The sequence below is a fragment of the Mesoplodon bidens genome, assembly GCF_964165515.1.
Source record: "Mesoplodon bidens genome assembly, chromosome: 3".
Lineage (NCBI taxonomy): Eukaryota > Metazoa > Chordata > Mammalia > Artiodactyla > Ziphiidae > Mesoplodon > Mesoplodon bidens.
In genome coordinates this window covers 147,120,683-147,146,939 of record NC_138178.1, presented here as the reverse complement: position 1 = coordinate 147,146,939, position 26,257 = coordinate 147,120,683, and the positions used below count along the sequence as shown (strand labels likewise).

Genomic DNA, 26,257 nt, shown 5'->3' with positions numbered 1-26,257 from the left:
CGCTGCTCTACCGATGCAGTCCACCCTTGTGAAACTTTCCCCTTTGAGTTAGACAGAGGTGACTGTTAAGGATGCACTCACGCTGACGGGGGCAGGAATCTGTTCAACCTAGTGGGCACTGAAAGAAATCTTTCACAGGAGCAAAATATGTTTGTTTCGGGTGGTCATCTCTCTGCTTTTATAAAGCTAAAAAAAATGTATCTGTTGCTATATGATCCAGCGATCCCACTTCTGGGCATATATCCATACAAAATTATAATTCGAAAAGATACATGCACCCCTATGTTCATAGCAGCACTGTTTACAATAGCCAAGACATGGAAACAACCCATGTGACCATCAACAGACGATTGGTTTAAGAAGATATATATATATATATATACACACAATGGAATGTTACTCAGCCATTAAAGAGAATGAAATAATGCCATTTGCAGCAACTTGGATGGACCTAGAGATTATCATACTAAGTGAAGTAAGTCAGAAAGACAAATACCATATGATATCACTTATATGTGGAAACTAAAATACAACACAAATGAACATATCAACGAAACAAAAACAGACTCATAGACATAGAGAACAGACTTGTGGTTGCCAAGGGGGAGGGGGTGAGGGAGGGAAGGATTGGGAGTTTGGGATTAGCAGATGCAAACTATTGTAGTATATAGGATGGATAAACAACAAGGTCCTACTGTATAGCACAGGGAACTATATTCAATATCCTGTGATAAACCATAATGGAAAAGAATATGAAAAAGAATATATATATATATGTATAAGTGAATCATTTTGCTATACAGCAGAAATTAAACACAGCATTGTAAGTCAACTATACTTCAATAAAATAAAAAACAATAAAAAATAATGTATCTGTGACTTAAGCTGAAGTTTTCTTAAAGCAGGAAAAAATGTATTCCCAGAAGCATGCCTCTTCTCCCAGTTTATTACATTCACAATAGCAACCACAAAATAGATGTGGCCCTTGAGCACTGATTAAAACACTAGAGCAGTGCATTTCATTTCATGACAGCCTTGTCAGACTGCTTGTGTTATTTGCACTTCACACATGAGGAATTTGAGAAACAAGACCAAGTGTGCTTGACTCCAGAGTTTTCGCTTATAGCCAGTAGGCTTTATGGTCTCCCTTTTATATTATAGCAGTACTTCTGTTTTGTTAGTCTCCCTACATTTCAGAGAGGATGTGGGATGCTTATCAAAGCCTCGCGAGATATTTGCATGAAGTTGCACCTATGGTTCATGGTGCGGCTTCTGTCTTCTTCCTCTCCTTAGCTATGGGGTGCTGCTTTGGGAGCTCCTGACCGGTGAGGTGCCCTTCCGAGGAATCGATGGCTTAGCAGTCGCTTATGGAGTGGCCATGAACAAGCTTGCCCTTCCCATTCCTTCTACGTGCCCGGAACCTTTTGCCAAACTCATGGAAGGTGAGTGACCCCTGGCTGGAACAAAACTGGAGACCGTTTATTTTTCTATCGGCACTTGATAGACTGTGGCCAGTTCTGCAGGATCAGTAACTGAAAGAGGAGGTGAAGTATGAGTCAGTCAAGGAGGAATCCTGAGGATGGTTGGAAGAGCTACTTCAAGATGATGTCAGCACCCTGCTACACTGGTGTCACCGATGTCCCTTCTGTCCATCTAGTGACTGTAGAACGTAGCCTAGAAACTGAGGGCTGCTATCCAGTGCTTCAGAATATTATTATTTAATCCAAAGTAAGAAGGTATAGCAGCTTTTATCTCAAGACCTCTGAGTGTCTTACATGTAGAAATGAAGATCTATGAAGAAAGGAATTCTAAAATTCATCTAGGCAAACCCTGTGATTTTGTCGGTGAGAAATCCTAAGCTGAGAGAGGTTAAATGGATAGGCGGTCACTCCATTGGTTAGTGGCTCAGCTGAGAGTAGATAGAATTCACTCTTCCTGACTCCCGTGGTTTTCATCCTTGCCTTCTCATCAGCACGTTGAGTTGGGGAAGGGTAGCTCATTTATTTATGGGAAATTGGGGCCCAAGGTGTAGTTACCCATTGTCAGGACTGGAATCGTGTAGTAACTTGATAAACTGTGGTAGCTGTAGTTCATGCAAGAAAACGCTTTGGACTTGCCTTACTTATGTGAAATCAATAGTCAGAATGGAATGGGTGCAGAGCTGCTGCATTGTGTTTCCAGCTTCACTGCTGATGATTGTGATGCTGGGCAGATTGCTTTACTTCCTGAGCCCTGTTTGGGGTTCCCTAAGTCCCAGTCTCTATTTCTGGAAGGAGAAATGAGAGGTGGTTTTCTGTCAAATGACGTCACGTAATATCCTAAATCTTACATTTGCCTCTGTCCGCTAATGCTTCCTGCTGACTCATGTGCCCCATGCAGATTGCTGGAATCCTGACCCCCATTCACGACCATCTTTCACGAATATCCTGGACCAGCTAACTACCATAGAGGAGTCTGGTTTCTTTGAAATGCCCAAGGACTCCTTCCACTGCCTGCAGGATGACTGGAAACATGAGATTCAGGAGATGTTTGACCAACTCAGGGCCAAAGAAAAGGTAAGAAAGAGAAGCAAAAGGCATGCATTGAATTAGTGGATCTTCTCCACTGGGGCCTCTGGACCGATTCTGACACGACCACGTTCCTGCTTGGTTTGTGGCAACAGAGCAGCTTTTTCCTTCCTGGCTTTACATGGAGAGTTCTCCAGGCCTCAGATGTGACCTGAAACGATCGAGAATTTTTCTTTCTTTTTGGGATGTGGCAGGAATAAGTGGGGGGAGTCATGAATCCAAAGCTCTCCTTGCAGAGTATCTACTTCATTGTCCAAACTGGAGGAGGAGCACCACTGGGCAAGTACCAGCAGGGTGTCTCACCCCGCCGGCTGGAAATACGAGAGCGTTCTAGAAAGCTTTCTTTGTTCTGCAGTGGACTTGTAGAAGGGGTTTAACTGGGTGTAGGGATACTTCAATACTGAGAGCAATTATCAGAACATCCTGCCAGTGTCTTTGGGGATCAGAATCAGAAACAGCATATGGGCTAAAAATACCATGAGTCTGAAATTGTTTGGCATTTTCCATGTTTTTATGAAAAGGCCTCAAAGGCTGAACCAACTGAGGCGTTCAGAGACCCATAGCCCATTAGAGATCTGCCTTTTTGTTTTGGAAACCATTCCTTAAATGGCCCTCTCTATGCCCGTAGTCTCTAGCTATCAGTCAGCGTCACACAGAGGAAGCTAATCAAAGTAGTTATGTTGTTTATCCTGTGGGGCCAGTGGCTAGGGGCACGAGGGATGTCCATGGATAGCCTTGGTTAATTTCTTCTTTCCCTTCTCACTCCCCTCTGTGGAAATTTGGGAAGCAGTATAATAATAGTAGAATCTAAAATGATCTTTATGGCTTCCCAGTTCTTTCACTTGAAAGGTCTGATGAGACCTCTTCACCCATTCTATCCAGGAGTCTTATGGCCCCTGCTGCCAGCATGTAGGGCAGGTGTTATTAACTTTTTCATCTCAGAGCTGAGGGTCAGTGTCTGTCTAAAGTCACACAGCTAGTAAGTGAGGAGGCAGAATCTTGAACTGGGGTCTTCTGATTCCAAAACCATTTTCTTTCCAATATCATCGTTTCCCTAAACAAAGGACTTAAAAATCATTTCTGGAGCTGATTTGAAGATATAACTCTTTTGATGCAACATAGCAATCCTTGTACTGTTTGGCAAGTCAAGGAGCATTCTGCAGGGGGATGCAGTGAGCTTATGACAATTCTTTAGGGACCCAGGGGGAGAGAGGGGTGGATCTGTACTGACCATTGAGCAGAATGATTAAAAGAGACTGTTCCAATTACTAGTTCTGTTCCAACTAGAAGAACCCCAGAGTTCCTGGCCTTTTTTGAGATTGCTGAATCACTGACTCCTGGTTATTTCTTCTTCTTTTTTTTTTTTTTTTTTTTTTTTGCGGTACGCGGGCTTCTCACTGCTGTGACCTCTCCCGTTGCGGAGCACAGGCTCCGGACGCGCAGGCTCAGCGGCCATGGCTCACGGGCCCAGCCACTCTGCGGCATGTGGAATCTTCCCGGACCGGGGCAAGAACCCGTGTCCCCTGCATCGGCAGGCGGACTCTCAACCACTGCGCCCCAGGGAAGCCCTTCTTTTTCTTTTTATAAATTTATTTTTTATTGAAGTATAGTTGAATTACAATGTTGTGTTAATTACTGCTATACAGCAAAGTGACTCAGTTATATATTATATATATATATATATATATATATATATGTATTCTTTTTCATATTCTTTTCCATTATGGTTTATCACAGTATATTGAATATAGTTCCGTGGTTATTTCTTTTGATTGATGAAATTATAAGGGTACCAGCCAATAAGAAAAATGAAAGTTGGATTTTGTCAGGAAGTAGTTACTAGAAAAAGTCAAACCAATTCTCGTAATAGCTAACATTTGTAGAGTATGTGCTATTCGCCATGCTCTGTTATGAGTAATTTATATGAATTCTTACATAATCTTGCATAATAAGGTAATAATTGCCTTATGTAATACAGTCCTGCGATATTGGTGCTATTAACTCCATGTAACATGTGATGCCCATTTTAACTTGCTCAAGGCCACAAATCAGCCACTTTGTTCCAGAATCCTTGCTTTTAACACCCATGCTGTGATACCTCTCCATTTATAAGGCTTGGAGTTGGGCAAGTGAGGGTGAAATGGATCATGAGCTTTCTCTCTGGAGAGATTCCTCTTAAATCATTGTATGTGGAAGATGTGATTTGCATACTATGGAGTTGATACCCAAATAGGTGTTTCGCAAGAAGGGGATTTACCATGCTGGAGGGTTTCCAGGTATATGGTGCCATAGTTGAGTACTCCATAAATGCCCTGTTTTCCCATATGATTCACTCTTCAGGTTGGCTCAACCTACTACTGCTTCTGTTTATGTGAGGATGGATTGGTCTCTGGGCTGGGGTTCAAGTTCCCTTAAAGGAAGGAGCTTAAACCCAAGTCATCCCTTAGACAAGAGCATGCAGGAGAGAGGACTTAGGAAGGCTGAGATTAGCTCGAACTAATTTTCAGCTTTCCCATTTAGCAGCAAAATAACCAACCAGGAATAATTTTTCTGAATCTTCTATGTGTTTTTGTTCTGATTGTGAAAACAAAGCAGTGGGACCGGGAAGCCAAGGATGTGGAGGGCACACAACAGTTAATCTTTGGGGCTTATTTGGGGCTTATTTCATCAAAGAAGGAGAAGTTCAAATGTTCAAGCTCATTTCTCAGGCACTGTGATGAATCCATGTTCCCATAAAGAAGGACCTGCATTTATAAAATTGTCTTCTCTCTCCTTCTTTCTCTCATTCACTCATCAACTCAACAGTTAATCAGCAACTACTGAGGACCTACCACGTACCAGACAGCTTTCAAGGTGCTCATCCTCTTCTCATTTTTCTCCTTTCCATCATTTTTATGGTCATTTTCATACACTCTTGAGAATAGAAGGCAAGTTGAATGGAAGACTCCTTTCATCAGAATATTTTATTCCCATTTTGTTTCTGTTTTCTCTTCTGCCCTCTGCCTGCTGCTCTGCTTCCCCGATATGTGTTCACATACTTTTTTCTAGCCCTGGGTTCCATTTCTATATTTTGTTCTAGTCCAGAATGACTTCTTATAGGGGAGCATTTCATTGAGAATTTTGAATTTCAACCACAGAAGTGTTGCTCTGGCTGCTTTATTGAAGAAAATTTCTCCCTTTTTAGACATGGTTCTCTCAGGTTGTTGACATGAAGCTTCTTAAGTTTTAGTCCTCTGCCTCCACACTCCACTTCAATCCTAGGCCTGTGGTAACCAGTGTTAACAGTTTAGAGTCCACGTGTTTAAATTTTATACGCGGGCTTCCCTGGTGGCGCGGTGGTTGAGAGTCCGCCTGCCGATGCAGGGGACACGGGTTTGTGCCCCGGTCTGGGAGGATCCCACATGCCGCAGAGTGGCTGGGCCCGTGAGCCATGGCCGCTGAGCATGCACGTCCGGAGACTGTGCCACGCAGTGGGAGAGGCCACAACAGTGAGAGGCCCGCGTACAGCAAAAAAAAAAAAAAAATTTTATACGCATGCTTTGTTCTCCTTCCTGGGCTCTCTCCTATTTCCTGATACCATAAGCCCCCACGTCTTTCCAGGAATTCCACGGTGAGTTCCTTTGTAAATTCATGCAGGAGGAAAAAGGGGAGGGAGGGAAGAGGTTCTGCCCACCTTCTAGAGAAAGTGCCTGGTAAAGACTTCAGGAAATGTTCCCTCTTCTCTTTGCTGTGCTGTCCCCATCCTTCCAAAGCAAATGGTTGTCCTTTAAGATAAGGTGCAAGTTTAAACCACACGCTCAGTGGATTCACTCACCAAGTGAACAAAGATTTAGATGACGCGCCTCACGAACCTTTTGAACAGCCACCCTGGAAATATATTTATTTTCATTTGAATGTTAGGCGACGCCTGGAGGGTGATTCATTTACAGCACACACATTTTAAGCTAGATCACATTAAGTTGGCTCTGGTTTTAAAAAAACTTTCCTTTATGTAACAGAAAAAAAAATCAAAATAGAACCAAATCTGTACAATTTGAGTATACGATTATATTTTCTACCCAAACTCCGTCGTTTTTCCTGGTCACGGGTAACTTTAATCAGTCAATCAAGGGGCACAGGGAACTATCAGGCCCCGTCTCCAGGGCTTGGCCTGTGGCTCCTCTAGCCGTATCCTCAGGACGGCCCTTCGGAGCCTGCCTTGCCTCCATTTGCGGTGGTCAGGTGTTCATTTTCCAGCCAGCTCTTGAGCCCCTACCTCCGCCGGGGACTGAAGCGTGGGCGTCAGAGGAGAGCTGTCCAGGCTGTTGTGAGCATTGGCCCCCCAGGGGCGAGCCCCCCCTCTGCACGGACCACTTGCCACCCCCACCCCCACCCCCCCGCCATGGTTCTACCTGCCTGGCAGGAGCTGCACACCTGGGAGGAGGAGCTGACGCGGGCCGCACTCCAGCAGAAAAACCAGGAGGAGCTGCTGCGGCGCCGGGAGCGGGAACTGGCTGAGCGGGAGATCGACATCCTGCAGCGGGAGCTCCACATCATCATCCACCAGCTGTGCCAGGAGAAGCCCCGGGTCAAGAAACGCAAGGGCAAGTTCAGGAGGAACCGACTGAAGCTCAAGGACGGAAACCGCATCAGCCTCCCTTCCGGTTGGTGGCCGGGGACCTGGGGGACGTGGGAGTGGACCGAGGGGCTGGTGTGGCAGGGGTTCTGTGGGAACCAGGGACTGAGCTCAGAAACGTGAGACCCCAGGGCTCATCACGGAGCCGGTTTAGGAAGGTCCATTCTATTCCGTGGAAAGCCTGGCCTGCTGGAAAGCTTCTGCCTTCCAGGGGGATTTTGTAGTGAGACTACACACAGAATATGAGGGGAAGGCCGTGAGTGTGACAGGCCTGGCAGGCAGGCTCAGTCCAGGCTGCTAGAAGCATGGCCGTGCACACAGGCACATCTCACTTTAGGCAAACCTGGAGAAGGAATATGTCACTGGGGGAAAAAAATCCCAGGGTATGTGTGTATGTGCCTGGGAGTCTACAAAATAACTCATCTCAGGGTTTCTGTAAATAATTAGCTCTCTGTGTGCAGTTGAGATTAGGATGAACGTTTAAGAATTTGATTTACACATAACCTTTCAGAAACACATTAGCTGAACAAAGGTACATTTGCAGTAGGTACAGCCTTGGGAAAATGCAAAGAAATATGAAACTATGAATTAGAATCTCTGCGGGGGCGTAACGTACCCACGGAGGGAGGTAAGTACTCAAGTGTGTGTTATGTAAATAAAGTTCATTGTATTCTGAGTCTGTAAGGCCCCAGGAAGCAAGCTTATTAGACGTATAAGGAACCAAGGGGAAATGGCATAATAGGAGTAGTAGTGGTTGATTTTAAGCACAGGGATGGTGGCTTAGGTACAGACAAGAGAATCCATCTAGTGAAATTCAGTGAATGTGTCGTTGCACATTTTTTTCTTTTCAGGCAACACAGAGTCTTTAAGCACCTCTGGAGCATCTGGCATGTGCCAGCATCTTGCTGTGTGCTAAGGAAGCAGATAGAAAAGGCATGGAGCTCACCTACAGGGAGGTCACAGTCTAGAGGGGAGACCTAGGTGCAAACATGCAGATCTTTTTCATAGCCTTTTGATAGATGGGGAGAAGCTCAGAAACTCAGAGAATGTACATTTTACATTCCTCATGTACGCTGTAAATGCCTTTGGAATACGTCAGAATTTGGACCATTAACCGCATCTCTCTCACTTCCCCAGGTTCTGTGGGTTAGTCCTGTTACCCCGCACTTAGCAAGGAGCATCAGTCTCCCTGCTTTGGTCCCTGAGAAAAGGAGGCATGTACGGATAGACTGTATGAGATGGAGAATTTTAAGTTAGATTTCCTAGAATAATCGACAAGGTCTCATGGTATTTTTAAAAACTATTCTAAGCATGTACTTGCTACACCTATATACATTATATAGACATATGTACATTATATAGATGGCTTTATGAAAACCATATAATGAAGTTCACTTGGGTAATGAAGTTTCCTTCATACGTCCATCTTGCCACGTCCCTATGGGAAAAAGAAATGGTTCTGAAAGAGAACATTTTCCAGGTGAAAAGGAGCTTCTCAGGAAATAGGGCCTGTCCCTCAAGCCTGCCAGGAAGTGTCAGTTCTCTCATAGGAATTTTTTTTTAACTGAGGTATAGTTGATGTACAATATTACACAAGTTTCAGGTGTACAACATAGTGACTCACAGTTTTTAAAGGTTATACTCCATTTATAGTTACTATAAGATATTGGCTGTATTCCCTGTGTTGCAGTATATATCCTTGTAGCTCATAGGAATTTGATAATGGGAAAATTCTAATGCACACGCATCTGTTTGTCTTTCCCCAAGCAGATTTCCAGCACAAGTTCACGGTACAGGCCTCGCCCACCATGGATAAAAGGAAGAGTCTCATCAACAGCCGCTCTAGTCCTCCTGCAAGCCCCACCATCATTCCTCGCCTGCGAGCCATCCAGTGTGAGGCTGTTTCCCAAATTTAGTTGGGGCCAGAACACACCAGGGGCACCTGTCCCCTGCTCTGTCCAGCCACCAACTGGTCCAGGCTGGCTCCGTCCATAACTCTGCCACCTCTCCTCCACAATATGTATATACATGCACATGTGTACGCAGACCCTTACCCCCCACCTCGTCTCTCCATGACCTTGACCCTTTCACTCTTAGTCAGATACCAGCAAAGGGGTTTGTGGGTATCAGCAGGCTCTTTAGTGAATTACAGAGCAATCTGGGATGCGATGAAGGTACCCCGGCCTGGGGACCTTGTGCACTCGCTGCCATGTTTGGGGCATCATGGTTTTTCTTTTCCATGCTTCCCAGGAAAGGGCTTTGTCAAAGTGTAGGTTCCAAGGTAAACTTGCCAGCTACTTTGTGATAGGCCGAATCTGAACCAATTTTCTTTTATGATGGTGTTTATTAAAAAGAACTTGCACAAACACACATATATGCATATATGTAAAGTGTGTGTATGCCCTAATTTAAAGATAGAGAGATTTCATCAAAAAACCCCCCAAGACCTGGATTTCTGGCTTTCCTTGAAAAATCAAATCAAATCAATGGATTCTTTTTTGCGTATGCTCTGTATTTCGCCTCAGTCCCCTCAACTCCCTGTTTTCTGGTAACTGGGTCACTCCATTCATTTATGATATAAGGCCAGTCTCTGAAGCATTTGGCTTTCAACCCTTGCTCTAAGGTATCAGGGTCAGAAGAAGGCGCCTCCTTTCCTATCTGTTACATTTCTCCAGGCCTGTTCCTTCCCCCTCTCCTACCCCTGACTTCCTTCTCCACAGTGTTGAATTCCTCACTTTCTTCCTTTCCAGCACTTTCTTACCAAAATGTCTTCACTTCTACATCTTCCTTACCCCTTATCTCTCACCTACTTCCTCACCCGCCACCTCGCCCCCCAAGCCAGCCCCCGGCAACAAAACATGTTCCCGAAGTCAGGTCTGCTTGGAGCTCTGCCCACTTTATGCTGGGCTTGGAGAATCTGGGAGGTTTTCTCACGTTTGGTACTTTGAAAGCACTGAGTGAGTGGTGGCTGGGAACTCCTTTACTTGCCTGGCAGGCTCCACTCGGGCACAGAGTTTTTGACAAGGTCTGACTATCCCCCGCAGCTCCAATTATGTGAGTGTGCGTGTCTGGTGGGGGAGAGGCTAGTTTGGGGGGACCTCTCTGCTTTCCAGCTCCCATTCGACCTTTGTTATTCACAGTGACACCAGGCGAAAGCAGCAAAACCTGGGGCCGGAGCTGTGTCGTCCCCAAGGAGGAGGGGGAAGAGGAGGAGAAGAGGGCCCCCAAGAAGAAGGGACGGACGTGGGGGCCAGGTACACTTGGTCAGAAGGAGTTCGCCTCAGGAGACGAAGGGTAAGGGCCAGAGGATGGGAAATCCTTTAAAAATATGATGTGGCATACCTTTTTCTCTGTTGCGTGTTTCGCCGCGTTCAGAGAAATGACAAGCTTCTTGATCTTTACAGTAGGGTTTTCCAATCTCCTTGTTCCCTGGAAGCTCCTAGGACAGGAGTTGGCATACTTTTTCCATAAAGGGCTGGATAGTAAGTATTTTAGGCTTTGTGGGCCACGTGGTCTCTGTAGTAACTACTCAGCCCCACTGTGGTAGTACGGAAGCAGCCACAGACCATGGACACTATGTCAATGAACGAGCATGGCTGTGCTCCAGCAAAACTGTACAAAAACAAGGGATGGGCAGGATTTAGCCCATGAGTTATAGTTTGCCCAGCCCTGGAGGCCTCCTGTTCAGAGGAGCAAGTAGCCCAAGCATTCACGACGTGTGGGAGTTCAGCCTGAGTATTCTATTTACACCTGGCTCTTCCCCTTAAAACGTCTGCCCAGAGGAGAGAGAAGGAAGGACAGAGGTGACACGGCCCTTGAATGGAGGCTCAGCCTGCAGCAGGGGCAGGCAGAATAACCCAGCCCTGGAGGTGCAGTTGGAGGTGACTCCAGGGCCACTAGCACGTCCTTATGACCCCACCCACTAGCCACGCCTACGGTGTACGAGTGCCCCCTCTAGGCAAAGCACATGGCACACCCTGGTGCCTTGGATGTGCTTGTGTTCTCGCTGTGGGCTTGTGACCCTGGGGTCCTGGTCCTTCACAGACCAGTTGCTTGTAGTGTAGTACTGAAGAGAATGAATGCTGAGCCCAGGCTGCCGGGGTGTGAATCCCGGCTCCTCCATGCCCAGCTGTGGGACCTTATGTTTTCTCATCTATCAAATGGGGATTCTCTCCATACCCATCTCATGGAGTTGATCATGAATAAGCTCCTATTTGGGAAGTCCCTAGAAGATGGGCTGGCTCGTAGTAAGCATATGTAAATACTTGCTCTCATGATTCGTCCGTGCTTCTCACGCAATTCTCCTTCATACTCGAAGAATGCATGTCATGGGATATACTTCTTATTCTTGTGTTAGAATCTAGAGCCATATTTCTTGACTTTTCCAAGTGGGAGGATAAGCAGTAGCCCCCTTCATCCTTTTTAGTGGCTTTTCAAAGAGCTTCTAAGGTTGACTATTAGACTTAGAGGGGCCCTGGACCTGTAACAAGCCTTGGTATTTCTCTGAATACTACGATTTCATGTCCAGAATCTACTTTCCCGTGTCAGATCTGTGCTGAAGGTGAAAATAACAGGTTGGTTCATGAAGGATGGACTCTTTGAAGCCAGGCTTTGGAAATCACTAGCTACCTTAGAACAGAATATTTAGATATGTAGGGCAGACTGCCTAAGCTGTATAAGAAGTCAGTGATTGAGTCCTCTGGGGATTGCAGGTTGCTCTGCTATACTAAGTTCTGTAGGTACAAGCACTCCTCAGTTTGTCCTTTGAGCCTTGGCTAGAAGTAGGGTTGAGCTGGGCCTGAGGAACTCCGTCACCCTGAGTCCCTTGGTATTTCTGACATTAGTGTGTTTCCAGATAGGCTTTACCAGGTTGGGTATGGATCCCAATAGTTTCTCTGGTTCTGCTTCATATAAAGGTATTTTTTGTCTTGCTAGTAAATTAACTGCATTTCACATTACACAAAACATTAACTTTGGAATTTTCTTACATTAACTTACATAGATGTGCCCTCAACACTTTTGAAGCAGTTCAAAATATGTGACTTAATTTTTCATGATTCTCAGTTCCTATTGAAGAAATAAGGAAAATCCACCCAGTCTCAAGAAAAGACCTCTTCCATGTCAGAAAATTTTGAGAGCCTCTATATGATACTATTTCGAATGTTAGTCCCTGTTGACTGAAGAAAATATGTAATGACAAAAAGCTGTATTGAATTCAGTAATGTTAAGTGAATTTGCATCTCCATCCTTTAAAAAAATAGTACATATCTGTAGGATACATATGCACTGTCTGTAGACAGCGGGGATCTCTGGATTCACAAGCCCCCTGTAATTAAGCTGTGGCCACCCAGAGATGTTTGTCCCACAGATTGGGAGGTCCTGGGCCTGTGGTAGTTCCGGCATGGTCATCTTGTTAAGATTCCTTCATGGTGTGGGACTTTGCTGACCAGACAAGGGGAGGGCAGCTGGCTACATGGCTGGAGCCCAGCCTTGAGGGTTCTCATGTGGGAGAGGCTGAGCTGCATGTACCCACTGTTGCCTGCTACTGATTCTCTTTATTCATTGAAGATCCCCTCAGAGACGTGAGAAAGCTAATGGTTTAAGTACCCCATCAGAATCTCCACATTTCCACTTGGGGTGAGTCTAATCTTCACCCTCTCATCACATGTACTGGTAATAACCCTCCCTCCGTTTCCTTGTCCTCACAGTGCACCCTGCAGAATCAAGCCTCATTATTGCCAGGGCCATGCTGACTTCCTTTTTTTTTTGGAAGCGGTACCATCGTGCACCTTGGGAAAGTTCCTGTGTTGGTCTGACTTGACGTTTCCTTGCTCCCCTGACCACTCCTGTTGTTGGGATTCTCCCAGCATCCTTAGTTTTAGGGAGACAGTCCATGGCTGTTTATCCTTTGGTCGTCAGCACTGGCTTTGACTCTGCTGATCTGGATTCCTTGGACCCAGAGCTGGAGGTGATGTTATAAGACTTCCAGTGAGAAGTCTCAGGCTGTGGGTTGGGCAGCACGCTTCTCTCTGGCTGTGTCTTTTGGTTGAAACCACTGGTGGCTGGGAGGTACTTTAATTCAGTGGTATTTGTGGTAGCACTTGAAGCAGAGGTCTGCAGTCAGGGAAAAAGTTGGTCCTTCTCCCTCCCTCAGGATGGGCTGGGAAGAGTGGGCTTTAGTTGAATGGCTCTCTGTAGCCCTAAAATGAGAGCCATCCCTGGTTATATACTGGTATCTCCAAGGCAGTCATAGCCCACAGATTCCTCAGTCCTCCTTCTTTACTGTTCTTTAGGGGAAAGACCAGTGCTTCTGGGCCTTTGATGCCCCTATCCTATAAGAGAGTTGGCGGGGTACCCAGTCAGTGACCTTGGAGTTACTGGCTTGCCACTGTGAGCTGATGACAGGGTTTTGAAAGCAAGCTCCTGTCATTTTCCTCTCCATTCCCAGACAAACCGAGGGTTCGAGTCCAGCATTATGTACTGCCCACATAGGTCTGTCCCAAAGTGCACTGGGTTGGTGCAGCCTTGTTGGTTGATTTTTGTTTTTGAAACATGGATGGCTTTGAAAGTTGCCTAAGCATGCCATAAGCTTGGAAGGAGAAATTGAGAAAGGGTGTGAGTGGAGTGGCCTGGCCTGGCCCATCTCTGCTAGCTCAATTGCCCGGTGCTTGCCTTGCATTGCAGATCTCAGCACTGCAGTTTTTCTAATGTCACCAGTGTGTTGTAGTCAGCGCCTGCGGAGTGATTGCCTCTCCCTTAAGTCGGGCTTCGGCAAGACTCTGGCCAGTGCCGGGCAGTCCTTATTCTTGCTGTCCTCTTGCCAGCCTGCCCAGCAGGTCTTCCCACAGCTCCATAGCAGCATGTGAGGGGTGGGTTATGTCTCTGCTTTTCATCCCCTAGAGCATGTGCACTTTTGCTAATGAAGCGGGTGGGCTCAGTAAGTCTTGTTGCCTATACCCCGAGGCTCTTGGGCTTTGCTGTAATCAAGCAGACAGGGAGCTGAGGGTAAAGGAAGTAACCAGTTCTCACAGTTTCCTCACTTCCTCTCATTCAGCCTCAAGTCCCTGGTAGATGGATACAAACAGTGGTCGTCCAGTGCCCCCAACCTGGGGAAGGGGCCGAGGAATAGTCCAGCCCTGCCAGGGTTCACCAGCCTTATGGAGATGGGTAAGTACTGCCTTTGTCTCGACTCTCCTCCTGTTGCCTCAGGGAATTCTTGGCCAAGCTTCTCGGACTCTTTAAGGACCCCTAGTACTGCTTCATGGGGGTGTTTCCTCTTTTCCTCAACTCCTGGCCCCCCCCCCCGCCACGCCCCGCTTGTTCCTTCTCAGTTTGCTCCACTCCCATTCCATTGAGTCTTCGCGAATCACGACTGCTGCCATGGAACCTGCCGTTGGCTTCCTATCCCAAGGGGCCAGTTGTAGTCTCCTTCGGGCAGTGAAGAAGGGGGAGGCCTGGAATCAGGCAGTTTCCTCTCCTGGGTCTATTTCTGTGTATTTTAATGTGGGGAGTCCACAGAATGGGAGATGGTGATAGAAGACACCACAGTGTTCCTCCAAGGAAGCTTTTCCAGTGTTGCCCTGTGATTGCTGAATGGGTAGGGCCTTCTCCAGGCTCTCTCAGAAAGTACTCTTCTCTCTAGAATCCCAAGATCATAATAAGTCAGTCCATAGAGCAGATGGGCCTTTACCCATGCAGGGGGTTCTAATCCTTTGCAGGAGACTAGTCTTTTTCTTTTTTTTTCTTTTTTTTTTTCTTTTTTTTGCAGTACGTGGGCCTCTCACTGTTATGGCCTCTCCCGTTGCGGAGCACAGGCTCTGGACACGCAGGCTCAGCAGCCGTGGCTCACGGGCCCAGCCGCTCTGCGGTATGTGGGATCTTCCTGGACCGGGGCACGAACCCATGTCCCCTGCATCGGCAGGTGGACTCTCAACCACTGTGCCACCAGGGAAGCCCAGTCTTTTTCTTTTTTTAAATTTTGGTTGCACCAGCTCTTAGTTGCAGCAGGCGTGCTCCTTAGTTGCGGCTTGCCGGCTCCTTAGTTGTGGCCGGTGGGCTCCTTAGTTGTGGCTCGTGGGCTCCTTAGTTGGGGCATGCAAACTCTTAGTTGCAGCATGCGTGTGGGATCTAGTTCCCTGAACAGGGATCGAACCTGGGTCCCCTGCCTTGGGAGCACAGAGTCGTAACCACTGGGCCACCAGGGATGTCCTGCAGGACGCTAGTCTTAAGACAAGTCTGTAGGCCATTATTCTAGAAATCCAAGGTCCCTTCCAGTTTCAAGTTGTAAAATAATTAGGGATCTGTCTGTTCTAGGAAACTCATACCGCACTTCTTGTGTTGAGGGTCCCTACGACAGAAGGAGCAAATTAGCAGATTGTCTTTTCTGCATATAGGAAAACAGGCTGTGGAGTGGAGAGTGATTTCCCCACGTTGGTCACAGTTGAGTGTGGAGGCATGAAGTCCTGTTGGTTCTTTGTCCTGCACCTCAGACTGTTCAACGTCTGCATCCCTGGCACTAGCCCGGGGGCCTGGGCCTGGGGAGGAGGACCAGGTTCTTACTCTTGCCGCTCCGTTCCCATTTTCTGTTCCCCCTCCACTCCTCTCATCTCCGCAGAGGACGAGGACAGCGAAGGTCCACGGAGTGGGGAGAGTCGTCCACAGCCGTCACCCAACCAGTCCTACCTCTGTATCCCATTCCCTCGTGGAGAGGATGGGGACGGCCCCCCTAGCGACGGCGTCCACGAGGAGCCCACCCCAGTCAACTCGGCCACCAGTACCCCTCAGCTGACGCCAACCAACAGCCTCAAGCGGGGCGGCCCCCACCACCGCCGCTGTGAGGTGGCTCTGCTCGGCTGTGGGGCCGTCTTGGCGGCCACGGGCCTCGGCTGTGACTTGCTGGAAGCTGGCAAGTGCCAGCTGCTCCCCCCGGAGGAGCCCGAGCCGCCAGCCCGGGAGGAGAAGAAGAGGCGCGAGGGCCTTTTCCAGAGAGCCAGCCGTCCCCGTCGGAGCACCAGCCCCCCATCCCGGAAGCTCTTCAAGAAGGAGGAGCCCGTGCTGTTGCTAGGAGACCCCTCTGCCTCCCTCACGCTGCTCTCGCTCTCCTCCATCTCCGAGTGCAACTCCACGCGCTCCCTGCTGCGTTCTGACAGTGATGAGATCGTGGTGTACGAGATGCCCGTCAGCCCCGGGGAGGCCCCGCCCCTGAGCCCCTGCACCCGCAATCCCCTGGTCAACGTCCGAGTGGAGCGCTTCAAGCGAGACCCGCGGCAGTCCCTGACCCCCACCCACGTCACCCTCACGGCCCCCCGCGCTGAGCCCAGCGCTCACCGGCGGACTCCTTCCGATGGGGCCCTCAAGCCGGCGGCCCCTCGAGCCAGCAGGAGCCCCTCCAGCAACGGGCTGAGCCCCAGCCCTGGAGCAGGTGAGGCCTGTCCTCCCCGTCCTTCCTCTTGCCCGCCTTCGGGCTTCCCCCAGGAGTGGAGATATCGGGGTCAGCGCCGTTTCTCCTCTGGCTCAGCCAGTCAAGACAGGCCACTCTGGGCCGCGGGAGGTGGCCGACTTCTCTCCGTCCTGTGCCTCGGGGTCTTCCCTGAGGAGGGAGAGCAGACAGGCAGGTTCTGGGAAGAATCCCGTCAGGACTCCCGGTGGGATGCTCAGGCCCTGGGTCTGGGAGTGTGCGGCGCGGTGCTTTCAGGACAAGGGCAGGAGTCCAGCTCTGTTTGTTCCCTGAAGAGGAGGCTTCAGTTACTGAGAGCAATCCTGCCCTGCACGCAGGAGGGTATTTTCGGCCGCGCAGCTGGGCTCTTGCCTCTGGTTACAGCGTGAGTCCAGACACTCTCAGAAGGCGAGCTTCCGCCCGGGCATCACGCCCTCCATCACTCATCCCTTAGTCACTCATCCCATCTCTCAGATGCGGAGATGTGTCCAGGTGAATTGCTGTGCCGGCGCACGCGCTCACCTTCTCCGTCTGACGTCCGACACACCCTGACGTTAACGGTCACCCTGGGCCTTCCCCACCCTGTCCCTTGTGCCCTAGAAGACCTCAGTCTGACCTAGAAACCACGTCGGATCCCGTAGGAGAAGAGAACATGGCAATACCCTCTCAGATTTGAGTGTGAGCGACAATAGTACTTGACCATTCAGCTTGCCCTTCCCCTGCTTAGATTTTTTGGTTACAATCAGATAGGTGGCCTCTCTGGGGAAAGAGACCCCTAGATGACTCGTCTTTAGATTTCTGACACCTAGCTTTGTTCTTGTCACACGTTTATTAAATGGATGAACTGCAAGTGTACAGACATTTCCTCAAGTTGTTTCATGGCAGATCCGAGTCCCGTGTGTCCCATCATTATCAGGTACACGGACCGTGGCCTTGTAGTTCACTGTTACATCCCCAGTGCCTGCCAGCACACCGCATGAAAAATAGTAGGCGCTCGTAATTCACGTTATTCCGAGTGGACAGGAACATGGCGAGGTGGGGAGGAAGCAGCGTGTGTGGCCCAGAAGTGTGGTGCCATTATCGAACGCCTCTCCCTTTGTCTCTTTGACCAGGAATGTTGAAAACCCCCAGCCCCAGCCGAGACCCAGGTGAATTCCCCCGTCTCCCTGACCCCAATGTGGTCTTTCCCCCGACCCCAAGGCGCTGGAACACACAGCAGGACTCTGCCTTGGAGAGACCCAAGACCCTGGAGTTTCTGCCTCGGCCGCGCCCTTCTGCCAACCGGCAGCGACTGGACCCTTGGTGGTTCGTGTCTCCCAGCCACGCCCGTAGCGCCTCCCCAGCCAACAGTTCCAGCACGGAGACGCCCAGCAACCTGGACTCCTGCTTGGCAAGCAGCAGCAGCACCGTGGAGGAGCGTCCTGGGCTGCCGGCCCTGCTCCCCTTCCAGGCGGGGCCGCTGCCACCCGCCGAGCGGACGCTTCTGGACCTGGACGCGGAGGGCCAGAGTCAGGACGGCACCGTGCCGCTGTGCAGAGCCGCCCTGAACACACACAGGCCTGCCCCTTACGAGATCCAGCAAGAGTTCTGGTCTTAGCACGAAAAGGGTTGGGGGCGGGCAAGGGGGAAGCAGGAGACGGGGGGAGCCGGCTGGCACAGCCCTGTCTCAGAATTGGACCCCCTGAGCTCCCACCCTACTTCTTGCACTGATAATGCACTTTGAAGATGGAAGGGATGGAAGCAGGGCCCCTTGAGAGGGCTTCGTGCCCTGCAGGGCCCTTCTCCCCAGGTCCACTGGAGGGGCCGTGGCTGTGTAGGGCAGGGAGGGGTGCGCGCATGTCCTCCACCCTCCACAGTCTTCCTTGCCTTCAAGGTGACCCTGCAGAGTCCCTCAGCCGAATCTGTCTGCTGCCCCCCCCTCTCCTCAGCCCCCTGGGTGTGCCCTCCTGGGCTCCCTGTGTTAGCCCTGAGTTCAGCCTTTCCAAACACCAGTATTGGATGTTCTGTGATTGATTTTGCACCTCTTCCACATTCTTCCCTGACACTCATGAATCAGAATCTCGCTTGGTGTGAGATGTGAGCTTTTCTGTGCCCTGAGCCCTTCGGTGCCGGCCGGAGGACTGAAGGCAAAGTCGGGCACAGGAATTGATGGAGCTAGCACCACCTACTGCACTTCCAGGCGCCCCACTTATTCATTTGAGCCTCCCAGTGGTAGGGACCTGCCTCTGTGAGACCGGGGTGGGGTGGGGAGGGGAGGGAGTTAGGAAATACAGTTGAGTTGCAGTAAAGAGGGTAACGGAGTCTGTCCTCATTCCTTTTGTAAACACTCAAGGGCAGAAAGAAGCACCTGTTGACGGCACCCATCTCCTACCTGGGGTCCAAATGTGGTCAGACCAGGTTCTGATACAAACACACTCTCATCCCAGGAATAGTTTCCAGGGAGACTCACTGGTGACAGTTCTGAAACCAGAGACAAAGTTCTTGTGTTTGTCCGTTTGGTCATCTGATCTGTATGTGTTCTTCCCTTCCCTTGATCTTTCTTCCAATCCCTGGAATTAGTGGACTTCAGGTTATGTGTTTGGTGGGGAGATATCTCTGCACTGCACCAGAATAGCATATGGGGGTGGGTCCTGGACCCTTGGGAGTTGGAACTGTGGGGATTCCTTCTCATCCATCATTGCTCTCTGATGCCCTTGAACTAAAACGGAGCGCTTTTTAGTTCCTTGTGTGAATGGATGTGGTGAGTGATGATGTCTGTAAGGTGCTCAGTGAGCCCCTGATGTACAGTAACCTTCAAGTCCCGAACACTGGAGACCAACCAAGTCCTCTTGTCTCTGTGCACAGGTAGCCCCTCCTGCTGGGCTCTGGACCATGAGCTGGGTAGGAAGGACAACAGAGGCCAACCCCGACTTTTCTGGTATTTGTTTCCTTAACTTGAATGTTGAGCTTCTTTCTGGAGCCTTCTCACGTGTATCTCCACCGTTCCTCACCCTCAGGCTCCTGCAGCAAGTGTGAACAGTTGTCTTTGCGTGGGAATAACAGCTTGAACAGGATGTAGAGTCCTTAGGTCATGCTCCTCCCGCCTCAAGACTCTACACATCACTCCACTGTCTTCTATCCTGCACTATTTCTCTGCAGGTGTTGGAGGGCCACCTGCAGGTTCCTTGCGTTTGCTGCCTGGATGCCAGGACAGGAGAGCAGCCATCCGGGCACGAGTGGTGGATTTGGCCATTGCTTGCTCTGTAACTACGATAGATGTCCTGCCCTGGGGATGACAAAAGGGGAGACCTTGGCTTTCAAGTTGTTGTTTTACGAGCCCACTGGCAGACACTTTGGTTCAAGGGCCCCGTGTAGTCTTGGGCGGGGAGGCACTGTTGGTTTTGTTGTCCAGGGTTCTGGTATGGCATCTCATCTCTCTCCGTCTCTTTGTTCAGCGAAGACAGTACGTAAGAGATTATTTTTGCCCCCATGCCCCACTCCTCGGCTAGGAGGGGGGAAGTGTGAATCCCGTCAGCAGTTCCAGCCAACCACGTGACTCCCCTTCATTGCTGATGGGGAGAGGGACACAGATGGCCTGTTCTGTGCCCTTTCCCAGGACTCTCCAGGGCCCCAGGCCCTAAGCCACTAACACATCTCTAAACCCTTAGCCCCACTAAATGGTCCCCTGGTGGGTGCAGCCTACAGTGTAGTCCAGACCATGCTGGCGCTCTGGACAGTGCTCTGTGGAAGGAGACAGGGAGTCTTCCTTTGCTCATTTTCTGCTTTTTGTCATTTTGTTGGATTGCAGCTGTCTGTCTTGGAAGTGTAGTGTAACTGGTGTGGAGTAGACTGATGGCTCACTGCCGCTGAGTAAGAGGTTGAACCCAGTTCTTCCTCATCCATCCAGGGGAAGACAGGGAAGCCTGGGTGTCTGCTAAGGGAGCGATTATACCCGCAAGAGGCAGAAGTGGGGTTATTCTGAAGTTGCTTCTGTGGACTTCCATGAAGATGGAGGACTTACTGGCTCTCAGCTCCTCCAAACCAGGTCTCCGAGGGGCCCCTGCCTGCCACACTCTCTCTCTCTGTGGGGCAAGGCTCAGGTGGGATAAGGATCCTGTATAGTAATAGGTTTGGGTTGCTTTCTGTCCACTCAGCTTCCCTTGTCTCCATGGTCATGGGCAGGGGCAGGCCTGGGAGCGGGGGATCAAACCCCTGCAGCAGCAGTAGCTGACCCCCCTTCCCTTTCCTCAGACACTTTCCCACCCCTCTTGGCAGGTGCTGCTACATGGAAGATGGTGATGGGAAACAAATACCGCTCTCTGCCCCTTGACTCCTTCAGTTCCCTCCACTGATTTTGCACAGGACTGTCCTCTGTCCTTGGGGATCCAGGCCACTGCCAGGGGCTGAGTAGATGTCCCAGTTATTTTCATATGTTATGTCTAAGAGGCTTTGACAGATGCTCTTCTCATCTTAGTATCTGGAGGTCTGGTAGTGAAGATGATGATGATGATGGTGGTGGTGGTGGTACCTTGCATTTGGATGACTCAGAATTGTGCTAACCTTTCCTCCTGACCTTTACAAAATTACATTATTTGCCGTCTACATTTGTTATACTTACTGGTAGAGAAGGGAAAATGCTTAAAGATGAAGATTCAAGTGAAGAGAAGTTAAAAAGCAGCTTGGACTGATTGCTGAGTCAGGCACCAGACTCTGAGACCTGAACAGATTGGCTCTGTTCTCCGTTCTGCTTTTGCTGTCTGACCTTGGGCTTGTCTCTTAGTCCCTCTCAAATTTCCTTCCTGTGAAAGCAGCCATCACCTGCTTCCCTCACAAGGGCAAGAGAGTGTGCATCAGAGCAGGTCCGTGAAGCCCGTGGCTCCCTGCCAGCAGATGGGACAAACTGCTGAAGTTGACAGTGCAATTCTTACCGCCTTTGCCTCTAGGGGACTTGCCTACTTCCTCTGGCTTCTGGAAGAGGAATGAGTTGGGGTTGGCTTAGCATGACTAATGGAGACCGTGGTCAGGCACATGCTCTTCTACTGCATCACGTGGCCCCTGGTGTTTACAAGCATCCCTCCTAATTCCCCCACCTAATTTGTCAGGCTGATGGTCCTACCATTAGAGTCTTACAGAGGGGGCGATGGGAGACGGGGAGCTGGAGGCAACATCCAAATGATGATTCGGGGTCTCTTGTTTCTTGGAGTCATTCCCAAAGTCTGATGTGTTTAGAGGCTGGAATCAGGCCGGTTCCGGAAGGAATCCTTGGGAAAGGGTCTGCTGGCCCTTGGGACATGGGTCATGGTGTGGGCTTCCTCACAAGGCCCCTTTTCCCTCAGACCACAGTTGCTCAGGGACGCCATAAGACACCCCAAGGGCATCTAGGCCTGAAGTGGTATCAACAGTCTTGCTCCACAGCCTCCCTTTGGAGGCTCCTTCCCTCCCCCACAGGGAAAGAGCCCCCCCTGAGCATTCCTAATCCAGCTCGATTTTCACAAAGCACAGAGCAGCGGGTACTGAGGGCTGGGTGGCTCTGAGTGGTACACCGCACGGTTGAAATGTCCCTGCGGCAGGCCCCTTTGTGAATGCAGAACCTTGACCTTTTCTGCATGTGTTTCTTTTAGCCTGTGCCTTTGACTCAGGTGTGGGTCGGGCAGGCCAGAAACGCTATTTATTGTCTCCTGAAGAATTTCGGGGAAGGAGCAGGTGCTGCCGCTTCTGTAGCGGCAGGCTTTTCCTGAGGACTCTGCCAGAGACTGTAGACCGGGGTCAGGAAGAGAGCAGCTCACAGTGCCTTGTAAGTGAACGTGGCAGCACGAGCGGCAGGAATCTGGTGATCGGAGCTACCCGCCTGCGAGTTGTGTGATGTCGCAAATGTCTCTCCCCACTCTGGACCTCTGAGCCCAGCTGTGAACTGAGGATGATGAAGCACGAAGCCTTTCTAGCTTGAAAATCTGTGGTCCTGGGGCTCCTGGTGTAGCACTGGTAAGCCTCCCCTTGCTGGGTTGCTTCCTTTTGTGGAGAACAGTGTGTGTGTGTGTGTGTGCGTGCGCGCGGTTGGAAGTCAAAAACAGTCAAATATTGGCAATTTCGTGTGGTTTGACCAACTAGACCACCTGCCTCTTCTCCTTGGCTTCAGGCCTGAGATGACTTCTTTTCAAGCTCCAGCTATTGTGAGGAACACATTCCCAAATGTCTCTCTTTGTTCAGACAGATCATTGTTTTCTTAGATCAGGAATTCAGATGAATAAAAATCCACATCAGAAGGGGAAACCCAGTGCTACTTCCAGGGAGCCCTCAGTCTCTGGCTTTGCCCTGGCCTTGCCTCTTGGGTGCCCGCCACCCCAGGCACTGGCTTTGGAAGGGCAGGAGGCAGAAACTGGAGTCCTAGCTGATTAAGGCTAATTAACGGGGCTTAGGTGTCTAATTAGCCTGACCCGGCCCTGGGCTTCTGGTTGGCTATACGGGCCAGGTGAGCCTCTCATTCACTTAGATTATTTTCCATTTGCCCTGATACAGTATTGACAGGCCTCACCCCGTCCCTTGTCCGTTTCAGGGAGCCCTGATTTGTTCTTCCGAAGGTTGGGCTGCTCCTTGATCTGGAGCCAGTAGGACTGGTTCTTCCTGATTCTTACTGGTTGTGTGGTTCCCTGCATACCCTGCCCATGGCCCTCCTTTGGGTCTTTCGCTCATGACCACAGCTAGTTACAGAGAAGAGCCTCGGGGCCCAGCTGGTTAGCAGAGGCATGAGTTTTTCTACTCCTCTCTTTGTTTCTCTTGGAAACAGACTTGCCTTTTCCCTGACCCAGTCTTCCTGACTGGTCTGACCCACCCTCCCTGCAAACACCTACAGCCTAATTTTACTAGCCTGATTGGCAGGCGTGAACCTGGCAGCTAGATAGGTATCTCAGGACAGACACCAGAGTACAATTTCAGAGGTTCAGAGATAGGCCTTTCCTGTTGGGATGTGTGAGGGAGACATTCAGGAAATCTGAACCCAGAGGTCAGACTGATTTATCAAGAGGGGTCCTGGTCAGTGATGGCTCCATGGATATGGTGGTCTTGCTCTACACTCCCTGTAGTCCAAGACCGTAATGTGTTGCCTACATTCCTGAAATCCTTCACACCCAGTTATTTGCTTTGACAGATCCTAACTTTATTTAAAATTTTGATATTGTGTTCATCATGCACTTTTCATTAACTTTAATTTTTAAAAGTATTGCATTGAAATATGATTCATCTGGATAACTGAGTTTTGTTTTGTTCTGTTTTTGGTGACCCCTTAAATTCTGTCTCCAAGGCGAGTGCCTCACCTTATCCTAGTCTCAGGCCTACCTGTTCTTCCTCTGAACAAGCTCAGGCAGAACTGTGAGGTAGGGTTAGGTCTTTCCTGGTTGCCCTTCCCTTCAGTCCTGAGTCGGTTGGTAGCTCTCTGGAAGTGTTTGCGTTTGAATAGGAATGTGTTGACTTAACAGCAGTGAAATACCTAGGGCAGTTTTCAGCCTTGGACCTGTGACTGAGATGACTCTTCCTGGATGTCCCCTAGCTTCCTTTCAGCCTCTCTCAAACCCTGAGGCCACTTAGAGGTGTGTATGTGTTTTAAGGGAAAGGGAAGGGATTACAGTGGAGAGGATTCTTCAGAGTCTCCTTTGAAACCTCTTTGGGACATCTTTGAACTTGCAGAGAAGTGAATAAATCATTCTCTCTCCCAGTTCCAGAAAGGACAGAGGTGTTTTTACTCCCTTGCCTGCCTAGCACTGTGCCTGGCCTACAATGACCTTCAGCCGTCATATCACCTCCCTTGGGATCCTTTTCGATACCATTATTATTCTCTGTCATCTTTATTTTACTCTCATCATTTGTCTTTCCCTCCAGTTCCAGAAGCCACACTGGCTATGGCTTTTTTCTTCATCACTGTCAGAATGAGGCATGGGTTCATCCTGGTCTGGGTATGGGGACTAACAATAAATTATATGAAACCATTATATTTCTTCTAGGTGAGAGGTGCTGTCCTAAAGGTTTATATTCTTTTCTTTCTTATTTTTTTTTTTTTGGACTCAAAATAATCCTGGGAGAGTGGGGTGGGGGATATTACCTCCATCTAAGGATGTGGAAACTGAGGCTCAGATGGTTGTGAAACATGCCCAAGGTCACATGGCTAGGAAGCAGTGTTGCTGACCTGTTTGGCTCCAAAGCCATCTCTTATTTTCCTCTGAGCACATTTTAGGACACTGTTTAGAAGCTCTGGGATAAAATCAGCCTAGCTTAGGTCCACTGAGGCTCTGAGGTAGCTCTTTGTCCAGGGAGGAGTTGTCCTGTGGCTAAGCCATCACCTCCCTTGGTGACTGGAGACACCCAGCAGGACCTGCAATCTCCCTGGAGCTCAGCCGACCTCCTCTCTGCTCCTGATGCTTCCTCGCCCATCATTTCCTCTCCACGATTGTTCAGGGACCTGTTCCACGGGGGCGAGGGTTGAACGTGTCCCTCCTGTAGCTCTTCTCCCAGGACCACTGAAGGCCTATGGGCCTCTCGCCTCTGTTTCCAGCCCACAGTTGCCCCATTACCGCCCTTTAGCACAGCTTCAACCCACATCCCTCCCGGCCTCTGGAGTTTGGAAGCCTTACTGTAGCTCCTCTTGGGAACTTGAAATCAGGCTTTTGTCTTTTTATTGTATTGAGCCACATGCTCTTGATACCCAGTTGCAGCAAAGAAGGGAGGTGATGAACCTGTCAACTTTCTCCTCTAACTACCCATGATAAACACACACACGCTCAGCTCACACACAATCTGACACGCATGTTCACACACTCAAACGGAGATTTAGTCTGAGACTGTATCTGTATCTTCTAGAGGGTTAAGGAAAGGAGCTGGAGATGGGTTTTATTTAATTCACAGAAAACCTTTCTTTGGGATTTTCCTCCCCCTTAGAGCCTTCAGTCTAGTAAAGTGGAAGTTCACATACACGTTAGTTTTGTTCCTCAGTATGTAGCTCCTAGTTTTCATCTTAAGCCTTCTCTGCTCCAGTGTCTTGTCCATGTGTGATGACCCCGTGTCCTTGAATTCCCATTTTGCTTTGGGATTTAAGTTATTGTAATTTGTCAACAATATTTAAAAATAGAAAAGTCCTGAAGGAAACTTATCAGGTTCTTTTCTTTGGCTTTTTTTTTTTTTCCAAGGTACTGTAAATTGTTAACTAGGGATGCCAAGCAGGCTTGGTTCGATGGCTAAACCTCTTATCGTATTCCAGTGTGATGCTGATCTCAGCCTGGTCTCACCACTAGAGCACACACAGACTTGAATAAAACGATTACAATAATGACTTCTGGTTTGCTGTGGTGCTTTGTAAACTTGTCCTTTTCCCCTCTTTTCTTTGTAATTATACAAGATGTCCAAGTAACTGGCTGTTTCTCGAGAATTTCCATATGTAGGGGTAAAATAACTGGAGAGAGGGGCAGATATGGTGCAGGAAAAAGGAGGTGGCTGAGGAACCTCCCTGAAGGTCCTAGAGCCCCCAGCTGGACCACAGGGGCCTTTCTGAAGCATAGCACTGATCACTGCCTGCCCAGGCAGTTCATTTTCTTCCCATAACTGCCTTTCGCCCAGGTCGTGAATTTTGGCTTTCAGAGCTTCTAGCAAGTACGTGCTGTCTCTCACCTCCTATCA

The 26,257-nt window shown here is 49.3% G+C and overlaps 1 protein-coding gene across 2 annotated transcripts in view; it reads left to right on the top strand.

Moving 5' to 3' along the window:
* The window catches only part of MAP3K9 (mitogen-activated protein kinase kinase kinase 9), a gene marked incomplete at both ends in the record, with an annotated part of 73,690 nt that extends 55,475 nt beyond the window's left edge, over positions 1-18,215 (top strand). The window contains 9 exons of one of the 2 annotated variants that reach the window (XM_081229989.1): positions 1,294-1,442; positions 2,380-2,555; positions 6,970-7,210; positions 8,953-9,075; positions 10,323-10,476; positions 12,751-12,819; positions 14,237-14,349; positions 15,797-16,603; positions 17,731-18,215. In XM_081229989.1, coding sequence (XP_081086115.1) covers positions 1,294-1,442; positions 2,380-2,555; positions 6,970-7,210; positions 8,953-9,075; positions 10,323-10,476; positions 12,751-12,819; positions 14,237-14,349; positions 15,797-16,603; positions 17,731-18,215 — 2,317 coding nt within the window. The remainder of the gene's footprint in view (positions 1-1,293; positions 1,443-2,379; positions 2,556-6,969; positions 7,211-8,952; positions 9,076-10,322; positions 10,477-12,750; positions 12,820-14,236; positions 14,350-15,796; positions 16,604-17,730) is intronic. The other variant, XM_081229990.1, reaches the window with a different exon arrangement.
* Positions 18,216-26,257: the final 8,042 nt, after the last annotated feature.